This window comes from Diadema antillarum, unplaced genomic scaffold (genome assembly GCF_040938485.1).
Source record: "Diadema antillarum isolate AM-2024a unplaced genomic scaffold, OU_Dant_1.0 seq00000326_RagTag, whole genome shotgun sequence".
NCBI lineage: Eukaryota > Metazoa > Echinodermata > Echinoidea > Diadematoida > Diadematidae > Diadema > Diadema antillarum.
The window spans coordinates 481,726-509,680 of record NW_027271344.1 but is presented as its reverse complement, the minus strand read 5'-3'; the positions used below and the strand labels follow the sequence as shown (position 1 = coordinate 509,680).

Below are 27,955 nucleotides of genomic sequence, written 5' to 3'. Positions count from 1 at the left end.
AGAGAAGGAATATTCCTTTTAAATATGCATAGTTGACAGGTATCGAATTGGCCTCATAAACTTCAGATATATTCAAGATCTTTGGAATCTGCATATGTTTGGGTACACTTTGGAAGTCATACTCTCAATCTGGATACTTGTATAAAGCATGGACATCACTGTGAAACAGTTTAGTTGTAATATCATTCAACATATTTCCCCCCCATCAACAGACAGGGAACCAATGTATGAACTATGACATAAATATACAGATATTCATTACAAGTTGTAGCTGTACACAGTATCCTGAAATAATCAGTGCTAACTGGTGGTTGTATCAGTGCTTTCAAATCTCCTTGGCAATAAGAGCCTTTGGAAAACCTTATGGACTCTTTTAGAAAATGACTTATGTAATTGCACTAACATATCTTAATTTCTTTCACTGTATTTCAACACTTATGACGCATATAGAATGAATACCATAGGTCTGCCCTACTCAATGTTATGAACATGTCTTTGGCATACCATATCACACAACATATCCATGAAAGTTTTGAAATATATCTTGTATAGTATCTTTACAACACTGTGAGTTCATCTGAAAACAGAATAAAATATCAAAACAAAGAGATGAAATGTGATGGGGGTTACTTAAAAGGGAGGCATCAACAATTGCTCAGTTTTTAATAGCTCTATGATTTTTACATGTACACAGATTCTGTACAATAGAATGACATGAGTGCTATGTGGTTTAAGATTTGGTCAGTCTTGGACAACCACTGCCAGCCGCGGCGGCAGGCTTACTCTGTTGGGTCTGGAAGGAGTGGAGGAGGATTCCAGGGTAGATCCCCCACTGCCCCGGGTTGAGATGGTGTTCCTCTGCCGAGACTGTGGCTGCAGTGTGCCTGGAGTACTGGTGGACTCTCTGGTACTGGTCCGCCCACTTCGTGGCACCGCCGGCGCTGTCTCCATGTCACTGAAGTCTGTTGCCTCGTTGGCCTCAAACACCTAATAACATTTGGATTCCAAAGTTTGTTTGTTTGTTTGTTTGTTTGTTTGTTTGTTTGTTTGTTTGTTTGTTTGTTTGTTTGTTTGTTTGAGGTATGGAGGGAGATGTAAGGACGGGTTGAAGAGTATGTTTGCAGATGTATACATGTGTGGGTGTGTGTGCATGTGTATTTACATGTTTGTGCAGAGAAAAAACAGAAAGACAGAGATTACAGACTTTTTCCTACTGTTGTACCAGCTCAGTGATACTCACTAAATCTGTTTGTTAAAGAGCAAAATATCCAACATAAAATATCAATGTTCTGTGTCAATAAAATAATCATGTTATTCCAAAGACAACACTGCTGACTTTCTTCACAGCGCAAACAATATCAGTGATTAAATGCAGACACAAAAAAATGCACTCTGGAATGTCAAATGAAGTTAGATTCAATGAGAAATGACTGTCTCATACTATGCACAGAACATCTGTAAGAAAATCTGTTAGACAAAGTCAGTTGATTGTTAAGATTGTCTGTATATGAGAGGCAAAATTTCACATCACACGGCATTATAAAAAGAGATAGTAACATCAAATACAATGATCATATTGGATCTGCAGCTCCAACAATATATTTCTTGTCAACTACAATGCACTTCCATTTATAAACTTAATTTGGGAACCTTGAAAGGGATAAGAGTGGAAATGGAATACAGAGTTTACCCATTTGGAATACATCAAGAAAATGGAATATATGAAATGTATGAATTACACCTCCCCCAAGACATCTGCTGGATGCAAACAGCTCCTCTTGCAGCAGCAGGGTTCCTGATGGCATGCTTTTTGTGTATTTAACTTTTTTATTTAGTGGAGTTTTAGTCTAAATCGATGTAGTAATTTCAAAATATCATATCTGCACACACAGCAGCCTAGGTGTAAATGTATTTCAGTATCAATATAGAGACTTTAACACCACAACAAAGTGAATGAACACAGTGTAATGAATGCAAAAGGTCATAGGAGTTTGGGGTGAAAACTGACAGTCTTTATCACACAAAAATGGATTACTTTAAATACCAAAGGACTCTTTTTATTATGTACAGAAAATGTAACTAAAACTTATTTCTTTTTGTTTTCTTCAAAGAGGATAGTTGTATCTATGACTCTGATCACAATAAAAGGGGAAGCGTGGTTTCTACACATTGTTCAAGACAGAAGAGTTAATTTTGCACAAAAACAGTAACATCATATTTTTTTTTTTCGTCTTCTTGAAGGTGCATGTAGGATGCAATGTCAGAAGATTCACTACTTGTAGCAAAAAAAAAAAAAAAGCTGCTGAAAAGTGCTTATCCAATAGTGGTGAGCCAATGGAGTAAAATGGAGTCAAAAGGGGTCTGAGCTTTTGATCCTAGCAGAATCTTCATCAGAGGCAAAATGACAAACAAGTAGGGAAAGCAATCACAAAGGACTTCACACAACAAGAACAGTCAGATTCTGCTAGGATTGAAAGCTCAGGTCCCTTTTGACTCCAAGATTCACTACTTTTCAAAATTATCACAAGTTTCTTGTCCATTTTCTAAAAGTTCACCTCATTTGTTGTTTGCATTTGTATTGTCATATATTCTAACAACTTATCTTTTATTCAAATTCATGAAATTTACGTCGATGCAGGGCAATTTGTCAATCAGTTGCAACTTATGTTTCTATTAAAGATTAGAACGCAGTCAGTATGTGTTATTGCTCATGGCTTGTGTTTGTAATCACAAGGTTACATCACTACAGTTGTATTTGTTATCGAATGAAGTTGTTAATTCAAAGTGAGAATGACAAAAATACAGATCTGTGAAAACGACTCTTGCAAGATTTAAAACGAATTCATACAGTTCATTCATCCATCCCCGTATTGCTTATGACACATAACAGTTCACTGAATAATTCTTCACATCTACTATTCCTTTAAGATTTTCAACTCATGACAAGAAATATAATTTAATTGTGATCTTGCAATACTGCAGACATATTCTGTTTTAGCCTTTCTTGGTTATTACATCAGTACCAGCAGTCCTCTTCTAGTGTTGTTGTTGTATTCAACAGCATTTTATGTGCATGTTGAATACAGTTTGACTAATCTGCACTATCATAACTTGTTTACTCTGAAGAACATTGTGATAGTTTACCAGTATTATACATTGTATCTATTTATATTTCTCTTCTTCTTTTGTGTTGTTATTGTTGCAAGAGTCCAATTCCATAGTTCCACTCTTCCCTGTAAATTGGCCTTACTTGTGCATTACAAAATTTTCATTTACTGCTACCCACATAATATCTGCACGTCACTGTCCCTATGTCCGTGACATTCTTGTTTGTCAGTCCTTTCTATCAAATTACAGTCACTCGAGTTTAGAGTCAAATATTGAGCTAAATGCAGCAGAAAAATGGTGTGAAAATGCACCTGTGGATGAGTTGAGTGCAGAATGATTGCAAGGTTAGCTGGGGGGTGTGAGGTGATAAACTACAATGTGTAATAGCCAGAGTGATGGCACTAACATTAGTCAGTGCAATATTCTGCAAGCTCTACTTCTCTTTCCCTCTCTCTCTGGCAAATGAAGAACAAGTTGCACTGGGGTGCTAAACAACAAATTCTGCATTACTTGGCAATGCAAATCATTTCATGTTCAGACGTGAGTGTGTGCTGTTCACACTTGGGTGTAACACACATCATCACCAGCTAACCTCTACTGCGGCAGTAATTCAACCTGGGCCCATTCCTTGTTTCAGCATGGTTAAGGGAAAAAAAGGAAAACCCACACAAAGCAGATATTGTAAAATTGGAATAATGTTCTTTACATGGAAAATGCCAGATGAATAAAAATACACAAAAAGGACAATTGCTTTAATACTGGACTACAAAGCACATAAACTTGAACAACAATTCACAAAGCACGGATAATTAAATTGGAGACTACATGTTCACATCTGGGTGTGATCTTCTGACATCAAGAATATGAGTGTGTGCAATGACACATGATGCAGCTTTCATACAGCACATCATACATGTGAAGTCCCCTAAAATGTAGCTCTGATGTAATAAAAATATTTTTTGTTGCAATATGGGCAGCTGAAGTAATCCAAGTCCCCTCAGAAGAACAGCTGAGTCCTGTAGGTAAGCTGTAAAGGGCTTTAGGTATTACACTGTATTGGCTGAGTGTGAATGTCCAGTGTAAGTAATATGTTTATCTTTCTTTCAATAGTCTTGTTTTCAAATACAATTGCAAATACACACACTAACAACAACATAAACTAATAAAACAATAACAATAACAACAGTAGATATGGTGTGAAAAAAAAAAATGAGTGATAAATATATAGGTGCTACATAACAAACATTACCTTCCACTGCAGGCCATCACTGATGGAGAAGGTGATCCCAGTCCCACCAGTGCGGTTTTGTGGTGGGGTATGGACAGCTGGCAGCTTAAACTCCCTCTGTGGTTCTCCCATATCCATGAAGAGCTTCAATCTTTGCTTAGAGAGGCGCTCATACTTGGATGCTGCAATGACAGTAGGGGGGAAACAAGCGCTATGGCTGTGAAAATATACAAAAGCACCACTAAATCAAAGCAACTTTTGGCCACTTAATGTGATCCGTCACCATTGAGAGTCTGATCATTGTAATTATCTGTAAAATCTGCTTTGAAGTTTAGATGCAGGCAAAAGTGTCAGTGATTACACATTTCAGAGTCAAGTCAAATTTCTTGGCAATAATATGCTCCCTAAAATTCAAAAGTTTTGAACTTCCAAACTTGCTTAGATGTATTAAACACAGCCAGGAGATAGTAGAGATATGAAATTTCTTCTCTTGAACACAAATGAAATTTCTTATCACCTCATTTTGTAGCTTTCTATTACAAGTTTTATAAATGTCTCAGACTTCATCATGGCAACATGGTGACAGTTTACATGAAGAGTCTGATCTTTCAATTCTGAAAGTGTCATGTATTCATGGACAATTCACTTGCATGAAATCAGTGAAATGAAATCAGCAGACCAGGGGAAGTTTGAGGACAGCCAAAAAGTACCAAAAACATTCAGAAAGTTTGAATGTCAGTAAACCACTTCCACATGGTGTCCTAAAGTGCTTTGAAAGTGTCATCCTGGTAACACTGCCATGACATTGCAGACACAAAATTTTTCACATGTCGCATACACAAGAGGATTGCCATATGACCCTTCTTGAATTTGTATGACAGAAATAACACCCTTTGTCTTGAAGGACAAACAAAAGCAGAACATCCTAGAAATTTAACTGTTAAACACAATCAGAAAAAAAAATATGCCTCTAGAAGAATGTAGAATTTTAAAAACTTCATATCCAAACCAGAAAAGGGCATCAAGGCAAGGTTTATTTCAGTCACATGATGAAGGTGGCTCTTCTGGTGCTCAATGAATGCAATATTGGATGACTTACCTGCATACAGATGGTTGTGTCTTTCTAAGTTTTTCCCTGAGTTTACGGGAATTTTGGTCTGTTATAATTTCAGAAAGCCTTCTCAGCAAACACACATCTTTATAGTCAGATAGCATGTATGACACATATTACGTATGTGAAAAAAGCTTTTATTCTGGCATAGTGATGATTTCACAACATCACCACATGTAATTACAATTGCTGTTGGGTTCTTCTATTGTACTAGATATCAATATTGTTCTTCTATAGACTCTGCAGTAAATATGTCAGGACTTACATTTAAAGACAAACCACTGATCTTAAATCAACAGTCCTAGCATATTCTACACCCTGTCGAAGGTGACTTTACTACATTGTATTGAAAGTCACCAATCACCTTGTCTGTAATACTCTGTACTTACATGGTAGTCCATCCTGGTGATAAGCTGGTTGGTGGTAGCGCTTTGTGAAGGCTGCCCAGTATGGGAGCATCTCTTTGAACACGCTGTACTGGGCGTCGTCAAAGAAGTTTGGGTTGTGAGGATCCTTGCCCGTATCCTTAAGGTAGGCATCAGCCTTCTTCAGAATCCTGCTCCCCAGCTCTGTGGTGATATCAATCTGAGAACCAAGAGAAATGGAACCTTTAGATGGATGGAGCCTTGGGTAGATAGGGATCTACGTACCAGGGCTGTGTTTTACTAACATGGGAACTACTAGTATATCAAGCCAAACAATCAACCCAAAGTTGGGACAAATTCAGATCAGATTTACTGTATTCGGGGAAAGATACACAGTCATTCAAGATTATTCTGGAACGCGGAAAGGTAGGGGCATTATATTGTTCTCAAATGGCTTTCATAGTGAAACAGTTTCTAACTTCTGAGAACTTACTGATCCCAAAATTGTCCCTGGATTAGTTGAATTGAACTTAGGATGAAACAGTCCAGGTATCATTTCTAAAGCATGAACTTTCAGCAGAAAACAAACTTTTGATAGCGCCTAAAATTCTCATCACAGGGCATAAGAACACATAAACATATCATGATAACCACTAAAGGAGTACATTTTCCACAGTGTTTGTTGATGAATTCAACACCAGCACTCACCAGCACTCCTGATGTAGTGAGTGGCGAATCGATGAAACAGTCTAAAATCACTTCCACTTTTCGTTTCAAGAGAAAGTTGTCGGTGTTGGTGTGGCATGCCTCCTACAAATGCAAACACAGATCAAAATCATCACTTATTCAGTAAACACATCCACAATGCAAAAAGAGAAATGAAAGATAAGAACAGTTTGAAATGTCAAACATAAGAGCAAATTTAATGAAATAGATGAGACAAAACAGCACTGCAAAACCATGCATTCGGTTAACACCAAAGGCAATACCATGACAAATGAGTAGGTATGATATTGTTAAATATATCATACTGTATAAATATACTGTATATAACATTCTCACTAAAATGAACTCTATAAATCACTTGCTAATACTAGCTCTCTTGGAGCAAATATATATCATATGGCAAACATCTACACTCTCAATATTCTCATGGTCGGACATCCGGGTATTTTGCGTGTCACGGGGTCATGGATAGCGGTGGAGTGAAAACAAACCATAGTCTTATAGTCGCGTGAGCCTGGAGGGGTAACGCTGTACGTGTTTTCTGCCGGGGCGCCCCGCGAGCATAGCGCTAGCACAAGCTGTGTAGCTGTGCGGGCAGCAGGATTAGGCCCTAGGCCTACCCTAAATTAGGCCCTACCCTTCTTCTTCTTCTGATTAAGTCTGCCTCCTTCAATAGACTGAAGATTCTTGACAGTACTAACGTTAGGCCTATAGACCTACCTGAAGTTTCTATGAGGTAGGCCTACTAAGTAAACGTAGATATCGGGGTAGGGCCTACTCAATGAGGTTCTACTGCACATCTGGCCATTTTCGGGTCGTTGATCCAGAGTCCTGCCGCGATTTCATACGGGCACAGGTCCAGTCCGGCTGCCTTCAACTTGGCAAAATACCGGGATCCGACCGATCGATCGACGGGATCCAGATTTTTAGAATATTGCTGGCAAGACATGATGCATGTATCTCATGAATGATGGCACAAATGACAAAATGAATAATGAAAAACAGTCCCCATGTCTGCGTAGAGCTGCACATAAAACGCGTCGCACATGCACAGCATGCAGTATGCGCATTATGCAGGCTTAGCGCGTGCAAGCTGTTTGTTTTCACTCCAGTCAACCGGAAGTGACGTGTAGCCGACCGCAAGAATAATGGGCACATAGTAATGATGACAATAATACTAATATTAGTAAATTGATAACAATATTGATGTTGTATCACTTACGGGTAGAAAATAAAAGAAAATTACAAGAACAACAAAAAAGTGCCGAACACAAAACAAAACCATATGAAAAATAAATGGGTGCAACAAATATGTTGTCTTATCATTTAAACAGATGTCAAATTTGAGTTTGTTTTCTACACCTGGCATGCAAAATTTGATCAAAAGACAGTTCACCAGACATTAACATTAGACAGAGAACGGACAGCAGAACCTCAGGGATCACGTGTACCTTAAACCTTTGCGCCTCCAGATAGAAGACCAGGTCCTTGTCGAGGAACTGGGCTCCACCTTCTTTATCATTGTACTCCATCAGGTATCGGTGAAAGTACATGAGCTTATGGGATGGGACTCCACGGGCAGATTTGATGAGAGTGGCGTGGAACTCATTCTTGTCTTGACTAGTTGGCATTTGCTGGCCGGATTGCTGTGGACCATGAGGAGTTCAAATTAAATTAGTGAGTGGAGGAAGAAGTGATTGATCAAAACATCCTTTGGGAGATGTAGCACACTTGTGTTGTGCAAAAATGAATAATGGATATTTTTTATAAACAAAATAGTATATGTACATATGCACTTTTTGGACATGCATTCACTTTGTTCAAAGGCAAGTGTATCATAACTATGAACACTCACAAAGATTGTGTTTAGAATTATGAATTCATGCTTTAGTACCAACAGGCATTTATTTCTTTGTGATTTAAAAAGACGTCATTACAATATCACATTTGATGACAGAGTTAGAACTACTACTAGACTGACATGATAAGTGAAGGAAATTTGGAAACCAATTGCCACTGGCATAGAAAGTATTTTGTCGATGCAACTCTGAAAGAGTTTCTTTTGCTGATCTATTTGATGAATTACCATCTGCATGTGACTGCCACTTAATATATACATTGATAATCATTCATGAAAGGAAGTCTCAATCTTGTGCTTATTATTGAGCGGAAGCTTGCATCTCCTGCTGAGGCACTGTAATATTTATCTTTCTGCTTTTTTTTTTTTTAAAGAAAAAAGATAGGTTAGTTTGCCCAAGAAGGAATTGTACCACACAGAAATGCAAGAGAATTCTTTTTTTTTTTTTTTTGATAGGGACTTCACAAGTACACTAAACACAAGCCCAAGAAAGAAATTAGAAAGAATGAAAAAGGAAGAGTAAAGAGAAATATATTTGATGAAATCTTGTATTTTTCTTTCTTGCGAAAGGATGAAACAACTTCAGTACCAAGGTACATAATGTTTATGGGTGACAGCATGAGAGAAGAGTACCACTGTTAGTAAAGCAGAGCCCAGCTTTAACCCATGAGAGAATGAAATGTGAGACAGAGCAGAGTCAAAATCACACTGTAAGTCTAAACCGTATTTCATTTTCGGACGAGCGAAACTGCAGAATAACAAACCTTATTTCACTTTCAAATTAACAAACCTTCTGCATAACATACCTTGTTTCCTTTCCAGACTAGTGAAACTTCAGATTAACGAACCTTACGTAATATTTGGACAACTACCCTTGGAATAACACCCCAAGTGTTCTGATTAACAAACCACATTTCCTTTTGGACTAGCAAACACCTGGTTATATGGCATTTGTATGTTATGGAACTGAGCAAACCTTCTGAATAATGAAGATAACCAGAAATAACATCAGTTGCATGACCTGTACCTTTCAAATAACCTTATTCAAGAGTGCAGTGAAAGCTATCCTAAAGATTGAAAACAGTTATAACTCTCTAAAAATTTGTCAAGTTGTACTTAAATGTACAATGCCATGTGTCTATCACATACCTGCCAACCCTGAGACTTAATAAATCTGAACAAACAGAGAAAAATAATTTAAAAATCTGAACTTTCATAAATTTCATATACTTTACTATTAACAGAATTTCCAAAAAATCAGAACACACTGAAATTAATGCATTTTCTTTCAGTGAAAAATCTGAATATTCAGATTAAAACTGAACAGTTGGCAGGTATATGCTATCATACTTCATTATGGTTTTAATTTGGTGAACATTCCGCAACTTGCTGCATAAAGGGTATTTGCAGGATTTATTTCGACAAAAGACTTTCTCTTCCCATTTGATCCTGGTTCATTTTGGGTGACTACTTGATTTGTTCTGACGTTACATCCTAAAATACATTCTTTTATGAGCTTGATATTGGTATTACTTGGTAACTTAAGGCAAATGTCATAAAAATGACTCACAGCCTAATGATTTTGTCTTACTCTGTCTATATCAAATCTGTTGAAATGATGTCTGTCATGATGACATGAAAGGGTGGGGGACATGAACAGTAAATAACAAAATGACCTGTTAAGATTGCGATATCCAGTATTCCTAGTGCAGAGGCAAGACAAAATAATAGAAGCAACCAAAACTGGCATAATTTCAGAAAGCTGGCAACAGCAGTAAAGAAAAAATAACTATGGTCTTATTTTTCCTATTTTATGGATGCACAAACACACAAAATGCAATGCAAATGCAGGGTTTAATTGACCATAACCAACAACACAAATCACATGCCCTGGAAAATCAAAAACAACTGAGCAAACAAACAAAACGATTGCATGGAAGAGTTTTGCTATAACAATGTACAAAGTTAATACATCTAAGCAGTGTCACATGAATTTCTGAACAAAACTGGTGCAAATTCTTTCTTTTTTTCAGCTTTTTTTGTGCTACATAAACTCAAAATAGCAGTGACAACTCACAGAGCTGCCACAATGCAGATGCATTACTTACATGAGTTTCAGGCTATTGGTTTGATGATGAGCAAGTGAGATAAGAAAGTGATAGTTATGGACAGTTTCTAATAATGAAATGTATTTGTATGATGCCACTCATAGCAGGACACAAACATGTGTACATAAATAATGCACCATAACTGTCTACATATTCACACATATACACACATACATTTGTATACAAAAGCACACATACAGTATACATATATACATATATACATACATACACATATATATGCATACATATATACATACCTACACACATATATATGCATACATACATACATATAGCATACATACACTACATACACTCACAACTGACACTGAGAAAGACCGTTAGGCGGATGAAGGATATAGGCTTACACATCATCACACTGTACTATGCATCCCTATGAATATGACTATATTACTATATTGTACTATTCAGACTATATTGTACCTGCATGCATTCACTGGAGATGAATTACTGTAGATCACCTTTTGACAGCAAAATTTGATCCAAACAATTATCATCATCAATGATATGCACAAATGAAATATATCTTTTAATAACCTTAAGAAATGGCAAAATGAAGAAGAAGAAAAAAATTACCATCGCTGGCCAGTTCTGCAAAAAAGCTTTTCGAATAATCAATTTTTCTTTAATCCAATTTTGGCACTGTTTTTCAAAGTCATTCATTTATTTTCTTGTTCTGACAGCTGCTGGTTTTAACACCCCAAAAACACCTAATTTCAAATGAATCACCATTCTACCAGTTTTTCCATGATAAAGACTACGTGCTCACAATGCTTCACATCTTGCTTTCTAATATACTCAGAAGAATTCAATAAAGATGGGAATGAAATTTGAGGGAAAAATAGATAACCTTGTGAAATTTGCGAGAAAATAGATAACCTCATATTCTATGAGATATATTTTGTTGCATTGATAATTTTCCTTTCTATTCCTATTTCTTTGTCCTATTCATATCTATATCTATGTGACTGTGCACAAACCCAGGTACAATACACTACTACACCAGTGTACAATATGCTACATACACACACAACAGCACTACATGTAATACACGTGTACATACTGCCATACATGTACTTCAAACAAGCATCCACCAGGCAAAATGAGTTGCTTCAAAATGCAAACTCTTTGCACGACCCAGTATGTAAGCTACAAACACAAGCCTTTGGTTTATGTGTTTAGTTTTTGCTCAGCCAAGGCTTTGGGGTGCAGATGAGCTGTTTTGTGAAGGGTTGAGGTTAGGTCTAGGCTTGGCTTAGCAGCATGCCAGTTGACTATGTGATGCATTATGCAGCAGTAAATCTGGAGCTACTGCTAAATACTCCTTAATACATGTATTTTTTTATTTATTTTTTTTTTTTTTGGTCACAAAACTCTCCAAACTTATGTGTTGCTATAACACCACATTTATTACACACAGTTGGTATGTAACATTCAATGTGCAAAATGTCAAGCATTTATATCTCAAGGACAAATATATAAAGCAACACTTATGTATATCATGTGAGAATCATCTTCCTATATTTGTTGTCTCAAATTTGCCACATTACTTTACATACTTAACATTAAAAAAAAAACAGGAAAAAAACATATTTGCCTGGTTTTATTTCAAATCTGACGCATAGTCAATGCAAAAATCCAGTAGAACATGCAGACAAACACTTTCTCTCTGGAACACATCCATAATGAACAGCAGTTGGACCATCAAGATTGACTAATTACATTCCACTGACATTATATATCATTACCAGGATTACTTGGTACACTGAATATGCATAGATGGCAAACCAGGTTACATTCAGATGATGTTATGCTGGAGAGTTCAGAATCTTTGTTTGAATACCACATGAATCAAGCCTGAAACTAGAACAGATTAAGTGTTAAGGCACTACAGGCAATTAGAGTAGAAACATGTGGATAAAAAGCACAATATATTAAGCATAATTATCCAGTGGTTTATTTCTATGCTGGTTTTTTTTTTTAATGTTTTCTACAATTCACTCAGCACGGTGAAGTGCGGCAGTTCTACATACACAAAAACACATACACATACAACAAACAATAGAGACAAAGTAACAGAGCAAGTTAAACAAGAATTTGTGTAGGATTTGTTTACGTCTCTATTTTTTGCACAATCATACAGTGATTTATTTTTGTGTTTGCATTTTTTTTTCTTTGTACTTGTTAGCAGCGTTCAAGTAGTTATGTTAGCCACAATTCACAAAACATGAAGAAGTTTGGTAGTTCTTTCCAATACACCTACACAAACAAGCATGCACACAGCCACACACAAACACACACGCAAACAAACAAACTCACAAACTAGCAGAGCAAGTTAACAAGAGTTAGCAGAATATCTGTTGAAGTCTTTTTTTTTCTCCTTTTGGTTAAGCACAAAGAATAGATAGAACTCCATAAGAATGGAAATCAGTTAACACATGGAAGAGAAGTATTCATTTGTTTCCCTTACCGGACCCTTCCCTCTTCGTCGTCGCTTGTAGGCGAGCACCATGCTTTGGGTGCTCTCAGTGCGCCCCGTGTTGGCCGTTCCCTCGATCCTGTCGCCTCCACCTCCTCCTCCTCCTCCTCCCATTCCTCCTCCTTGCTCATCCATTGATTCCATGTGACTCTGAATGACACATGTCATGGTTTTCATATACAGATGATGGATGATGGGTTGCTCACAACACACCACAGACAATATAAGCAATCACTCTAGCTCACTCAAGCAGTGGGTTCAGATGAAATGCATGTATAAGGGAAATTCAGTGAAGGTTTGTGTACTGGCAAATAGGGGACTTGAGAGCCAGTGACATCATCATCCTAATTTGCATATCTAGTCATAACTGTCATTACTGTTTCATAAAGAGGTGAACTTGACAAAGGATGAGTTCCTTATTTCATGTCTAGTCATAATAAAACTTTCACATTTCTGTTTGTTTGATTTCACTGTACTTATTCAAGTCAACTGAAATTGGCATTTCACTTCAAGGCATTACCTGTTTTGACTGATGGTCATCTAACAAGTTCACACATTGACATCTTATTATTTTGTGCACATTATTATATATGACCATTGCCTGCAATTGTCAAATGTTCTGACCCAGTCTTACAGAATATTCTCCATTTAGTACTCCAGTCAAGACGATAACTAGATTCTCTTTAATATAAGTATAATGATAACATTTGCTTCCAGACTGAGAAGAAGTAAATCCCACTCATATGCTTCCCTGTCAAATCCTCACGATCAAAGGACGATGGTTTTCATGATATATACATGATGTATTTGATTATATGGAGACACATCTGAAAACACAATATATGTATGCATATACGTGAAATAATGAAAATGAAAATATATTTGAGATGGTATTCATTCCGACAATGGTAAGGATACTGTGTATTGAATATAGTAATCTGAGAGGCATCATTTAGCTATGAGTCACAAATAAACATTGTAATGGGCATCCAATGACATGGGGGACAAATTTTCAACAGAAAGTACTTACAGCCCAGAAGTTGCTGAAGGCTTCCTCGATGTTAGGAAGGACAGATTTCAGTGCCATGTCCATTGTTTTTGAGGACAGCCTCTCTCCCTCTGTACTCTGTCGCGCCAGAACCTCTCGACTCATGTTGATTGACCTGAAGTTTGCAGAGAACAACATTCAATGTGTGAGCATGACTGTTCCTAAGAGAAAGCGTGACATCTGAAGCTGCCAGCATTTACCAAGTATTCATCATCATTCAAAAGAGTGACATACAAACCACCAAAATCATTAAAAGCCACAAGTGTCTCCAAAGGGGTTGACATTTAACCAATCTTTCTGGTAGATTTGACCATGATTATGACCTCTCTGCAGTGGCCCTTTGAAAAAAATTAAATTCTTCATAATAATATGAAAGTATATACACACAGTACCATTTACTCTGGGTTACAGATAAAGATAAGATGACTGAAGTCAGAAGTATTCTTGCCCTCAGCATTTCTTTCCCATCACCCCTATGGGGACCACATGAACCTTTTGCATAATTTTGCCTTCTCTACCCCATAGGATGACTGCAAGTGAGAAACGCTGGATGTATCTCCTCTTACAAAGGGTATTTTACGCAAACAGCTTGACAATGTTGTGAAAGTAGTGTAAATACAAGCACACCATCCACACATAGATTCTTAGGTGGTGCTTTTAAGTATAATGGATGATGGAACATAAGGCTGTACGGTCTGCTACTACCACACAATGAATCCCTGCCATGGAATTCATGTGCAGGGCAAAGGAAACCCAAAGCAAGCTGAAATGTACAGGTAACTATGTTGAACAGAAGTTACATAAATAATCATACCTTCTGGAGTTTGGGTCAAAATAGTTTCCGTAGATCTGCTTCGAAAGCGTCATCCGCTTCTCGACCAGGTTTTCAGGGATACGGAAGAAGATGTCAATGTCAAAGTACATCTGGATCATGTTGTTGATGTCCTTGCTCTCAAAATCCTGGGCAAATGTCCTGAAGAGATTCATAATGCTGGACAAGGGAAAGAAAAAAAAACATGTTTCTTAGACTTTGACGGCAGAGGAATGAGAAAGGATGTGCAAATATATACAAGAGCTTTCACCTGGTATAACAATTGTAAATATTGCTTTTAAGACAAAGTTGTAAATGCTGCAGATTTTATTAAATTACCAAACCATAAAGCCAACAAGCTCTTAGTCAATGTTGAGAGCATATTGTATTGAGGTATGAATAATTGCCACCCACCAACATCAAATGACAATAAAACTAGATTACTGAGGATTTGGCACAGGTGAGCAACAGATTACACAGCAATTGTTTGTTCTTGGTTTTTAACTCCTCCACTGATGTAGCACACATATCATCTTGTGGCATACAAGTTTTCAATATCATGGGTGAAAGTTATCTTCATATAAGGTGAATGTTAAAAAGTTACAGAAACTACCTAAGGGAGTGTAAGAAAGGTAAAACGAATGGGACACTGAAAAATGACAAACTTTTCATAAATAGGAAGACTTCCTTTAGAGTGGAGAGCTGTAATAGAGACAAATAGCTGAAAGATTTGACAAGCTAATGACCTCGTTTGAGCAATGAATCACCTTTTGTTCTTGAACATCTTCTTGAAGCTGGTGTCCTTTTCATCCTCCCCTTTCTTGTCCCCCTTCTGGTCCTTGCCTGCACCTTCAAACTTGACCCCCTGCTTGCCCCCCTTTCCACCCTTGCCGGTGTTCTTGGCCGCCTGCTGACGGGCTCGGGCCTGGCGCACCACCTTCCGCTGCATGGCGATCTGCTTCCTCTTGCGCTCCTCTCGCAGCTTCTTCATGGCCTCCTTGTCCGCCTGACTGGCCGTGTCCTCCTTCTTGGCTTTTACTTTCTCAGGTTTCTTCGTCTTGCCCTTGTCTGTCTCCTCATCGCTACTGAAAGAAAAATGTCAAAAACAGGATACATCATTTATATGCCTAACAAGCATTATGGTACACAGAGACTCCAACCCCAAGCACCTTCTGATCTGGAGATTCTCCCACCTGAAACCCCTAGCAAACGGGAGACCCCAAGTTGATGTGCGCAAAGCGCGAAGTTCCTTGCGGCCGGGGTCCAGCTCTAGGGTTCTAAATGCTCTCTCATGCTGTCTAAGGCTTATTTTTTCAACATACGATGGCAATAAGTAAGAAATCCTTTCCAACGGGAGACACAGAGCCAGGGCGGGAGAAATTAAATCTCAAGCGGGAAAACGGGAGATTTGGCAAAAATGGACTTTCAGCGGGAGATCTCCCGTCGAAAGCGGGAGAGTTGGAGTCTCTGGGTACATACTGCAAAGCCGGACAAGAATGGAGACCTAGTGAAATAAAAAGGGTCCAACAGAGAGCTAGCATATTGTCCTCAAACAAACATAAACACAAAACACACATACACGAACAAGTTAGCGTGGATGTGTCTTCTTGGACATCATACAAATACAGAAACATACACACAAAGAGAGTGTATACACTGCAAATATTATTCATTGTCCTCAGATGTCAGACAAACTCGGACACACATTGAATTGATTTTTTTTTAAACCCTCAATTAACATTTTGATATATTCACCACAGAATATCGGTAATATTGTTTTTCTGCATCATCATCATCTCACGTCACAGATTAATCCAAGGAGAAAACTCATAGATAGATACAAACTTGCAACACAGACACAAAATATACTCTCACTAGCAAACAAGATTATTCATTATTTGCTTGCTCATACATACATCTCTTGGCACAAAAGTTACCCATACTGATTATTTGTGGCCTGTAACACACAGCTATGATAACTTCTACTGAGATCACTACATATTGATTGAAAACAAGACCATGCCACATCACAGTGTAGCTTTGGGGTTCTACAGGACTTCCTCTGTAAAACCACTGAGAATATACCAAACTACAAATGTGGGTAAATTTTATTGAAGTCATTGAAATGCAAGACGTATTTTCCCTGTTTTATAAATCCTTTCATTTATATAAGCATTTGTAAATTTGCAATTACTAAAGCCTATCATTCACACACACAAAAAAAAGTAAAACCACCTGTTTAACATGTAGCCAAAATTTTTATGCATACAAGCTGTCACACACATACTCACACATGTTTAATTCATTTGTACCATGACAAATTACAGCAGAACTGGTGCAAGGATGCATGCACACATGTAAAAAGGTAGCATCCCTACAAAACACAACAAACAAACAAAAACAGTAAAAACTGAACTCTAAAAATGATAATGAAAAATATGTGCAAGAGAAATGTGTTAAAAAATGTTATTTGATTGCAGGTAAAACAGTGAAGGATATTCAAAGAATAATTGCATTGATGCTCAATTCTAGATAATGCATAAATCATTCTACTTAAAGTACAGAGATAGAAAATACCACTTTAAATCAATAACTGAAATGACCATAGCTTCATAACAAAAGAGAAGTAGAGAATCGCTACATCTTGTAAAACTTACAATTTGCCTAAAAATATAATGACAAATATACAGAAGAAAGAATAAACACAGGGCATACATTGCACTAATAATCTCAAAATTGAATAAATGTCAAAAATATAATCTGACAAGCAAATAAAGGAACTGCAAACTTAGAATGTGACAGAAAAAATAAAGATGCCAAACTGACAGACACTTGCACAAAATAATGATAAGCAGTGATTTCAAATACTACAAAGTAATCATCACTAAATAATGTGATAAACCAATCAGCTACCCACTTCCTGAAGTATGTGCAATTTACATGTGAGTGTGCAAACTGCATGTAAACTTCATACTTTCATAACTTTGATAGTTAAACTATGCAGTCACAAACACACACACACACAAAAAAAAACAATAAACCAATGATTCCTTCTTTGTGCCCTTCCAAAAATCTGTCTCTTTTGCAAACACACACAAACAAACACACACACACACGTCACTACAATACTTTCAAGTGCTTTCACTGCTGGTTAAGTGCAGGTAAAGAAAACATAACAGCAAATCATCAAAAGGGTGAAGAACCTAGAGTGTGCATGTGCAACAGCACGAGAGTTTTTTCGGGGATGATCGAGGCACGTCACCTGTCATTATCACTGGATTCCATATCTGTCTCACTGCTCTCATCACTGAGGCACCGATGTACGTAGTGGGGGGAGGGGGGTTGAAAGGAAGGGATGTATGAGGAAAGATAGCATGCATATTGAGAGACAGACCTAAAAAGGTTACTTGCATGGTATGCAAGCTAAGACAATGACAAATGATACTGCCAATGACAGCCCTCACAGCTAGTATACCATGAGGGCACTATGTTTGATGTGCACCATACACTAATTGCTCTTTGCAACTGCTCCCCGACTAATGCCAGATTGCTCCCCAAAAATTTCATTACTAAATTCACTAGGAATCTCCATCATGGCACCTTATTGTTCTCTCAAGTTCCTGTAGCAACAAATACACGAATATGGATGGACAGAACAATTTCCTCAATGATAAAAAAGACTGCATATACATACATATTTTTTACAGTGACATAATGAACTACTTGTATGTACCAAGTTAATATATCATGTGAACACTGACTAAGAAATATTCTTTACACTAAAATAATTACAGGAGCAATCATAAAATTTGTCTCAACAGCAAGCATATCAGAAGTGAGCAAACAGATGGTAGATGGTAGATAGAGGGGGAAAAAGAAGTGACCTAAATTCCAACAAAAATTGCAAATTCCAATCCTAACTGTGTAGCACCTGACAATCCTGAAAATCCTGACAATAATTTCCATGATGTTAAACAAAACCAATGCCTCCGGCACCACTTTGTGGCGTAGTCATAAATACTGCTCAAGCACATTTTCATGACATACAGAAAGAACATACACACACAAAAAGAAGAGACAACAATGACATGAGTTTGACCTAATTCATTGCTCCTAAGACAAGTAAAAAGAGTTTAGCTATTAAAGTGCTTGTTCTTCATAAATTGCAGGAACAGGTTACAATGACATTGGCCCTTGATTCACATTGAGCTCTAGAGCTGGTTCACATCTGTGTCATCATTTAACATCAGATTTGTGATGAACGTGGAATTAACTGATATTTAATCAAGTATAGCTTCTCTGATGTTTTCCTATAAACGTGATTCTTGACATTTTGCATTGCACAATTGTTCCTATAAATATTCCATTAAAAAAACAAAAACACTGCAACACTCTTTGAAAACCTTCCTTTACCTGGCTTTTTGATGAATGACGGATATCACTGAAGGCCTTTGTTGCAAGCGTAAGGACACAAAATGGAATCAAGTGCTGTTTATGACACCGTATAATGACACCGTATAAACTACACCAGATTTAATATCCATAACATCCTGGAATGCATGCATGATAGATGCTTCCAACACACACACACAATTTGAAATATGTGTGACAACAAAAGCATCTGAAATTGTTACAGGCAAATGTTAATGTACATGACATTTTCCATTACATAGTTTATTTCAATCAGTTGATCCCCACATTGGCGGTAACTCTGAACAAATCTAGTGTTGCAGTCTTACAGCTCCCATTTGAATAGAAACAGTTTTGCGCCAACCTCACTTCACAAGTTTTATATGTGCAAACGCATTTCATGGGATATTCCGCAAAACCTGTTGAGCATCATGAAACAGAACTTTTACAGCATACAAAAAAGAAGAGGAGATCATGGTAACTTTTTATTTGTTAATGCTAAATAAAGAAGAAGAGAGATAAAAATAAACTTAACACAATCAATTTTCTTCTTATGATGACTGCCATGTATTGAAGAAATCTGCTGGATGTCAACAGTTCTACTGGCAGTAAGCTTTTACCTTCAATGTACAACATACAAAAAAAAATTGAAACAGTTTTAAACTCTTCACATTCATAGCATCACATTCATCAATTGTATCCTGTCAACCATCATCAACTTCGCTCTGTTGTTACTGATAGAATAGATGCAAGAGTACATATGATGTTACGTATTCTAAAGTCACATGATTCTTTAAGTCTTTTAAAAGGGGGGGGGGAACATGTCTTGTAAATACTTACAGTTTACCAGTGTAGATGGATTCTTTCCTTGCCAGAGCTGATCTGTCAGAGTAGGATGTTTTGTGGGAGCTTGCAGACATGATGCGATCCTCAGGCCTAGCTCGACAACTGAACAGATTTTTAATGTAGAAATAACATTTTACAAATAAGTAACTTGTAGTAAACTACAGCAAATCATAGCGATGAACATTCAATTGCAACATGATCGAATATAATGATTTGTGATTGTATGTTTACATGCGCTCTTTTACAAGATTTGATAAGCGACGAATGTGCAAATGAATAAAGAAACATATATCTGTTATCATAGAAAACAAAGTAATAAAAATATTCTATAAAGATCATAATTCTTAAGAGCATCCAACTTTCATTATTTAGCCTGAGTAATATGTCACACAATATCATAGACATTTAAAAACAAATACCCTAATGATCACAGATGACTGATTATTATTGTTATTATTATTTTTTTTTTTTTTTTGGGGGGGGGGGGAGAGGCAAAGTGTAGTGACCTTTGACCTTTCACATTATCACTTTAGTCCATCAAAACCAAGAAAATACATTGCCATGATATGAATATGGGATATGGACTGAGTGATGACTCACAAAAGGTCAAGTCTAGTGTAAGATTTGGGTTATCTAGTGATAGAACTCACTCTAAAAACGTCTTGAGGTCTTCCTTGAGAAAGTGTAACCACTCTCTCTGCAGCAGCTTCACTGCATGCTCTTTTGCCCGGTCAAAGGTTGCTGCCTCCACAAAGTCACTGGTCAGCAGGAGGGTGCTGTGGATAAAGTCTCGCTCTCCAGGCGGTAGCTCTGAGCAAAGTAAATAAATAAATGAAGAAATAGTAAGAAAGATGCAGAAATATTACTTCAACAGAGACATATAAGAGTTTACGGTATATATATGGGTTTCTTTTCCCTACTTCATCTCTTACTTGTCAGAAGGATCTAGAGAGATGGACAGAACTGTCTAAATGAAAGTCAACCCGTCACACAATAGATGTCTTGTACAGTTTACCGGTACATATTTTGCATTCATTTCTGAAATGTTACATATAAAATACAGAAATCATAATTGGAAAATGTATAAGCATAAACTGAAGCACACACTTTATTTGTAATTTGAGATCGAGAAAAGGTTAATGTACTGACTAGTGTGCCAATTTATGCACAATGGAAATTAATGGTTGGAGTTAAAGTTACCAATGATACCTTTTAAAGAAAATGTTGATGCACTAAGGAAAGAGATATGAAGGGGAATGTGGTAGAAACTGAATATTACAGTTTCCTAGTCACTGTTTGTTTTTGCTTTTAATTTTGTTTTGTTTTGTTTGGAAAGACACTGAAGATAACTATTCTGAGGTTACAACAACTTACACATCAAAAATTACTCCCCACTGTAATTACTCAAAGTATATATATCATAAACATGTCAGTCAGGATAGATGTCATGGGACACTCATGCTTGCCCCAGAACTATTGAATGTATGATAAAAGATACATGCTCTACACACACCTATATTCCATATGCCACCATCCATGATGTAACGGTTGAAAATAGACCAGGCCTGGCCCATGAGCAGCAAGCGATCAGCTGATCGGTCTTCGGCCATTACGTAATCTGACACATCTTGCCAGAAGAGAAGATTTGCCAAGAGCAGGCGATCAGAATGTCTGTTGGCAAGAAAAAACAAAACAAAACAAAAGTAGTAGAGTGGGAAACTGTCGAGAAATCTGCTATTTATCTATCAATAGAAACTCCATTATGTGTCACATGCAAGGGGTAAATGCAATTAATTAAATCTACCATAGACAGTTCCATGAAACCAAAGATTAGAGAATGCGTCAAAATAGAGTGATATGAATGCAGTGGGATTTTGAATAAGACACAATCTACCTTCTCACATGGTTACATTTTTCCTCAACAGGCCTGGTCCTATATCAATATTTACATGAAGTTCATTAATCTTAACATATGACTTCAGTCTCCTTTGCACAAAGAAACAATAAACAAATCATTTCTATTCGTCATACCACATTACATTCCAACTGGATTTCCAAGCTGGAGTTGCAGCAGGGAAATCAAATATTTGGCTAAATTAAGAGACCTTTCACCATTTACCATTGTCTATTCATTAGAATTTTCCTACCAAATGATATTACTACTTGACATACATAGCTGAAGAAATAGTCTGAAATAATATTTTTTTTTTTCAAAGTTTAGTAACCTTCATGACCTCTGACCTCAAGGACATTTGTCAAATCTCTACTCTTCTTCTTCTTCTTCTTCTTCTTCGAGATACTCCTCAACGTTCCATCTGGAACCAAACGAGGACTCAACACAACTATAAATCATGCAGCACATCTGGGCCATGTAACATCAGAATTCACCACCTGAGATATTTCTTAAATTGAAATCATGAAAACTGGGAAAGATGGATAGACAACACAACATAATGTCTCCCATACACTTTAGGGGGTAGATACCCCAAAGTTCACATTTAGTCAACATTGATACCATTTATTTTGTCCTTGACATTTCTCCATGTACTGAAGTACAAGAAGAGGACAGCAATGATGAAATCATTTGATCAATGAAGAAGATAATGCTGCTGAAATTAGTTGTGGTAATTTGTAAATGTCAAAGGAGAAGAAACACACTGCTTACCTCTCTAGGTATCTCTGGAATGGCCTGCCTGCATCTCTGTCACATGCCAGTCCTATGTGAAACCGAGCCGACATCGGGCGTGGGATGTATTTGGTTTCATCCAGAGCCATGAGCTGACCGGGTCTGATGACAGGCTCCATCTGCCTTCCTCCCCTGGCTACTCGCGTCCAGTCCTTCTGGGTGGTGGCCAGCCGGAAGCAGGAGGACGGGCGAACGGGCAAGGAGTTGACCAGCGAGATGGAGGGCAGAAACGTGTCTACAGGCTTCTTGGCTTCCTCCATCATCCGTTGGTGGCGCTCTCTGAGGCGGTCATAACTGGAGAGTTTGTTTTGATCAGAAAGAGGAAGAAGAGGTGAAATATCCAATGTCATAAAAGACTATTTACAAGAGGTGATGTGCATCTTTCAAACATTCAGTATCACATCTAATGACATTTCTGGGTCACAGTGGTGCTTCCTCATTGATAATACTGGAAAATTTAGCAGTATGTAAATATACAGGACTTCACTTCTGTTGGTCAAAGACAGTTCATATCTGTTAAAAAGATGTTCACAAAAAGCTGCAGTTACATAATAAATAAGTTCCAATTACAACTACAGTCTTCATCTGTCAATTATGAATAAGCAAAATCAACCTTTTTTTTAACCACACCAAAAACAACATCATGTCTCCCCCCCCCCAAAAAAAAAAATAAATAAATAAATAAATAAATAAAAATAAAATAAAATAAATAAATAAATAAATACAAAAATGTAAAGAATTCAATTCCCTTGAACTCTGGAGCGACAGCCAAATGCAATCAAGCCTGCCACAATCATAGTGCTGCATTTCTTGTTCAACAACCAAACTGAAATCACTTAATATGTTAAGTTGATCTATTGTACTTTTTGATGATAATGGATCTGCTTAGTTATTCACTTGATATCTTCTCATCACTATTCCTCACCATGACATCATTTTACAAGCACTGTGAATGACTACCCTGCATCTTTCTCTTGACACATTTGCATTTTATGCTTCCATATTTAGGCAGACAAAGGTAAAAAGTTAATCAATAGAAATATGAAACATATTTTGGGTTCATCCATGACATTTGTCAAATATACTTCACAATTCCGTTTCAGTTTCTGATTATTTCTCACCTGTACTCCCCTGTCCTCTCTTGGTGAATCAGAAATCTAGCTACCCAGTAGGATCTCAGTCTGCGCAGGACGTCATATTGGGTTCTAGTAAAGACCGAGTCACTGAGGCCGATGTTCCCTTGAGCCTGCTTGATCTGACGCTGAGCATCTGGCATCAGCTTAAAGCGGTACTTGTCTTGGATGTCCCTAAGATGCCAACACATAGGACAGTTATGACTCACAAGGAGAAATAATACATGTCTTATTTGTATGGGGTGTGAAAGCTGGAATGTTGAAGGTGATAGCTACACTGTCAAACAAACACAAGAAGATGTCTTGACTTATCCATTCACTCTTCAAGGTTGTTATATGTACCACTTTCAAATACTTGAAAACTGTGGAAGGAGCTCATTCATCAAAATTTTTTGATTTCACCAATGGTTGCCAGTGGAAATAATTAAGTGGACACTGAAAAACACACTAATATTTTGCAATTAAACATCTACAGGTCATCACATGCACCATGCGCTGTGAACACTCCTTGAAAAAATGCTTAGCTCCACAAAAGGAATATAAAATGAAATTGTAGTTGTCATGACAACACTTGGTCAAACAAACAAAAAGCACCAACAAAATGCCTTGCACTTTAAACCTTAAAGACCATCGTGCAATACCATGTATAAATCACTGAAAAACATGGACTTTGTTTGAACTACAAAGTTTTGCTTCTTACCAACCAACCACACCTTGCAACATACCTATAACCCAAACTATAACATCCCAAAAGTATAAAAGCACATCCAGAATGATGATCAAGCTTTTTATACCTGAAAAGCCTTGTTCTTGTGATGTCTGCACCATCTTCCAGTGCCTGCACATTGTCCCTGTACATCTCACAGTCTAACCAAAAATTCAGCATGTCTTCGCCGACAGTTCCTGCAAGAAAGGCCTTGAACAGCTCCATGCCAACAAGCTGCAAGTGACAGAACAGCCAATGATATTTGTCATACATTTACTGAAGAGCTGCTTGCTGGTCTTTCATATTACGACTGGCTATAATGGTCTCTGAATATGCCTCAAACTTGTGCCAAACATCCAGTTCCTGTCCTCTTTGAAGAGACTAAATCTGAATTGCCAGAATCATCTCTGATTTGTCTCAAAGGAAACATTTACCAATGCAGAATTTAAACAGGGTACACAAAAAGGGATTGAACTCAGAATTGCATTTCTCACTAGACTCTTTCAGCCTTTGTCTTATTTAAAAGTCACACTGGTTTCTGCAATCTTCACAAAGTTAGAGAGTAAAAATCAACATGTCTGCAAATAGTATTACCACTGATATGGGAAAACTTCTAGTAAACTATCAAATACCTACTTGACCTGATACTGAAGATTTGCATTGAAGAACAATCATCTAATGCAGTGGAATTCCTCATAAAAACTAGTCAATGATGATTAAAATTGTTCAAGACAGAAAATTAATGGTGAAATAGATTCATATGACTTTTTTTTTTCTAATGGTTCCCAACAGAAAGCTGAATCATCACGCAAATTATGAATATCTCTCTCACACCAAATACCAGAGCAAGTTTTAGGAGCTGGTCTTACAGAGCAGAGCTTAATGCTTGGCAACATGGAACCTGCACTTACACTGCCTAGGATCTCCTCCTTGAGCTGGTGGAATGTGACACGGTGTTTGGCCTCCACCTGCCGCAGCTCCGACTCCATCCTCTCATCCGCCAAGTCTTCCTCATCCTCGTAGTCGATGATGCTGTGTTCATGTTGGATGTTGTCATTGTCATCCTCCTCATCGTCCACCTTTAACTCCTGGTCGAGGAAGTCATCTCTCAATTCTGCGTCCTCTATATCCACTCCTTGAAGCTGGTGTTGGATTGTCACTTCCTCCCCTTTCCTGTGATCACCGTGATCAGTCACCTCTTCATCCTCCTCCTCATCATCGCCATCACTGAAACTCTTGTCCTCGCTTTCCGTCTCCTCGTCTTCCGAGTCATCTTCAGAGTCAATGTTTCTTGAAACTGATTTCTGTGGTGATCTGCTGTTACGCATGTCACTGTTTAGAGTGGGGGAAAGCATCATGGTAGATATGACAATATACGTAAGAAACCACAGATTCAGCAACTACCTCCTAGCGAGTTATCATATCTGCTGAGGGGAAATCCCAAATTAGATTTCCCATGAGAGTCTAGGTAACAATGGGTGAAATTGGTTCAAACATGTATTCCTGATATGACGTCTAATATGTTTGGTTTGGTATTCTTCTATCTTACACCCTCTTAAACTTTATTATCTGAAGTGATTTGAATGCTGTGGGTAGTTTTTCTGCCAATACTTTCTCTCAAATAAATAGATTGTGATGACTCAAACAAATACTATTCCAGTGACATTTAGCTTACTTACATGCCTACACAATATAGGAATAATGGATCCAATGTGTACCGATAATCGCATTCAACATACCCGTTCATGTCAGATTTCTTCCGAGATTTTCTTCCCGAGTCATCCCTGGGTGTCTGGATGGTGGCATGCTTCTTGGGTGAGGCTTCCTTCCGAGACTCACTTTTTAATGCACTTTTTCTTGCTGTGTATACAAAATACATGTACATTTCAAGAAATAACTAGAAATGTCACTAAGGCGACTGCTATGCCTCCGCCATAATGCATGATTCTCCTAATAGGTCTATAGTACGTGTGGACAATGTATAATTACATTTTCACAATATTGGCAAAATATTGAAATTACATGTTTGTCACAAATGTGTTGAATGTTCACCTTCCTTTACCTAGGTTTAATTAGATGAATAGGAGAGCATGTATTTGGGGATTCAAGGACTTTAACTTGACTTTGACCCATTCATAAGTGTATGAATACTGTAATTTTCAAGGTATGGAGAAAAAGTGTAATTTCTGTATTGAAAAGTACACTGTTACCATTTTCTTTTGGCCTTTGACCCTAAAATTCATAGGATAATCACTGTCAGGCAGAACATGCATAAATATGTAGTAAGTTTCAAGATAACTTGAGCCACTTCTGAGATATGGAGGAAAAAGTTAGTTCAGCACTTTCCCTTGATCTTTGACCTTTTAACCTTTGAGGCAAACCCCCCCCCCCACCCAAAAAAAAAAAGAGAAAAAGAAAATTTCCAGATAATTTAGGTTATACATGCATACACCAAGTGTAAAAAAAAAACTGCTGGCATTACATAAATACATGTAAGAGGGAAATAGTAAAAATTTGAAGTGTTGCACTTGACCTTTGACCCCTGACCTTTGACCCTATGAACCCTAGATTCTCTAGATAATAACTGCCAGTCAGTACATGTATATATACTATGTTCCATGAAGATACCTTGAACAATTTCCAAGGTACGGAGAAAAAAGCGAAGTTTTAATATTTTAACTTGACCTTTTGACCTTTGATCTTTGACCTCATGACCCAAAACTTTCACCAGAGAATCTTAATTGGGTAATACATGTATACACTAAGTTTCAAGAAAATATCTTCAGGCATTGCATAGATATGGAGGAAATAGTGAAATTTTACATATTTGACCTTGACCTTTTGACCTTTGACCTTGACCATGTGCACCCAAAAGTTGATAGGCACAACTTCACCCCCTAATACACATACATGCCAAGTTTCAATAGGATACCTTAAAAGGTTTTGATAGTTACCCTGTCCACAAAATTTATTACGGACGGACGGAAGGACAGACGGACGAACGGAAAGACAGACGGACGGACAGAAGGACGGACGGACGGACGGACAACCCGAAAACATAATGCCTCCGGCACCACTTCGTGGCGGAGGCATAAAAAACTAGTCCAGAACATTTAACACATAAGCATACACATTTACTACACCATGCAACTTTCCAGATATTCAAGCTCAGCAGGTTGGACATGCTTACAAAGTATAGCATAAAAGATAATCTTCTACTGGTCCGACCTGTCTGTAGGACGAGTAGGTACCCAGTTTTTTCCTTTTTTTACCAGTAAATTCCTGAAAAATTTACAGGTCCAACAGTGATTTTT

At 37.5% G+C, this 27,955-nt stretch overlaps 1 protein-coding gene across 1 annotated transcript in view; it reads right to left on the bottom strand.

Moving 5' to 3' along the window:
* Nucleotides 1-320: 320 nt before the first annotated feature.
* The window catches only part of LOC139730667 (uncharacterized), a 31,189-nt gene continuing 3,554 nt past the window's right edge, over nt 321-27,955 (bottom strand). The window contains exons 6-22 of the mRNA XM_071641527.1: nt 26,381-26,501; nt 25,553-25,958; nt 24,730-24,875; nt 23,924-24,109; nt 22,782-23,096; nt 21,630-21,787; nt 20,767-20,926; nt 20,111-20,218; nt 15,628-15,945; nt 14,864-15,040; nt 14,032-14,164; nt 12,993-13,151; nt 7,990-8,184; nt 6,521-6,622; nt 5,837-6,032; nt 4,358-4,518; nt 321-987 (exon numbers count right to left, since the gene is read on the bottom strand). Coding sequence (XP_071497628.1) covers nt 742-987; nt 4,358-4,518; nt 5,837-6,032; nt 6,521-6,622; nt 7,990-8,184; nt 12,993-13,151; nt 14,032-14,164; nt 14,864-15,040; nt 15,628-15,945; nt 20,111-20,218; nt 20,767-20,926; nt 21,630-21,787; nt 22,782-23,096; nt 23,924-24,109; nt 24,730-24,875; nt 25,553-25,958; nt 26,381-26,501 — 3,287 coding nt within the window. The 3' untranslated portion in view covers nt 321-741. The remainder of the gene's footprint in view (nt 988-4,357; nt 4,519-5,836; nt 6,033-6,520; nt 6,623-7,989; nt 8,185-12,992; nt 13,152-14,031; nt 14,165-14,863; nt 15,041-15,627; nt 15,946-20,110; nt 20,219-20,766; nt 20,927-21,629; nt 21,788-22,781; nt 23,097-23,923; nt 24,110-24,729; nt 24,876-25,552; nt 25,959-26,380; nt 26,502-27,955) is intronic.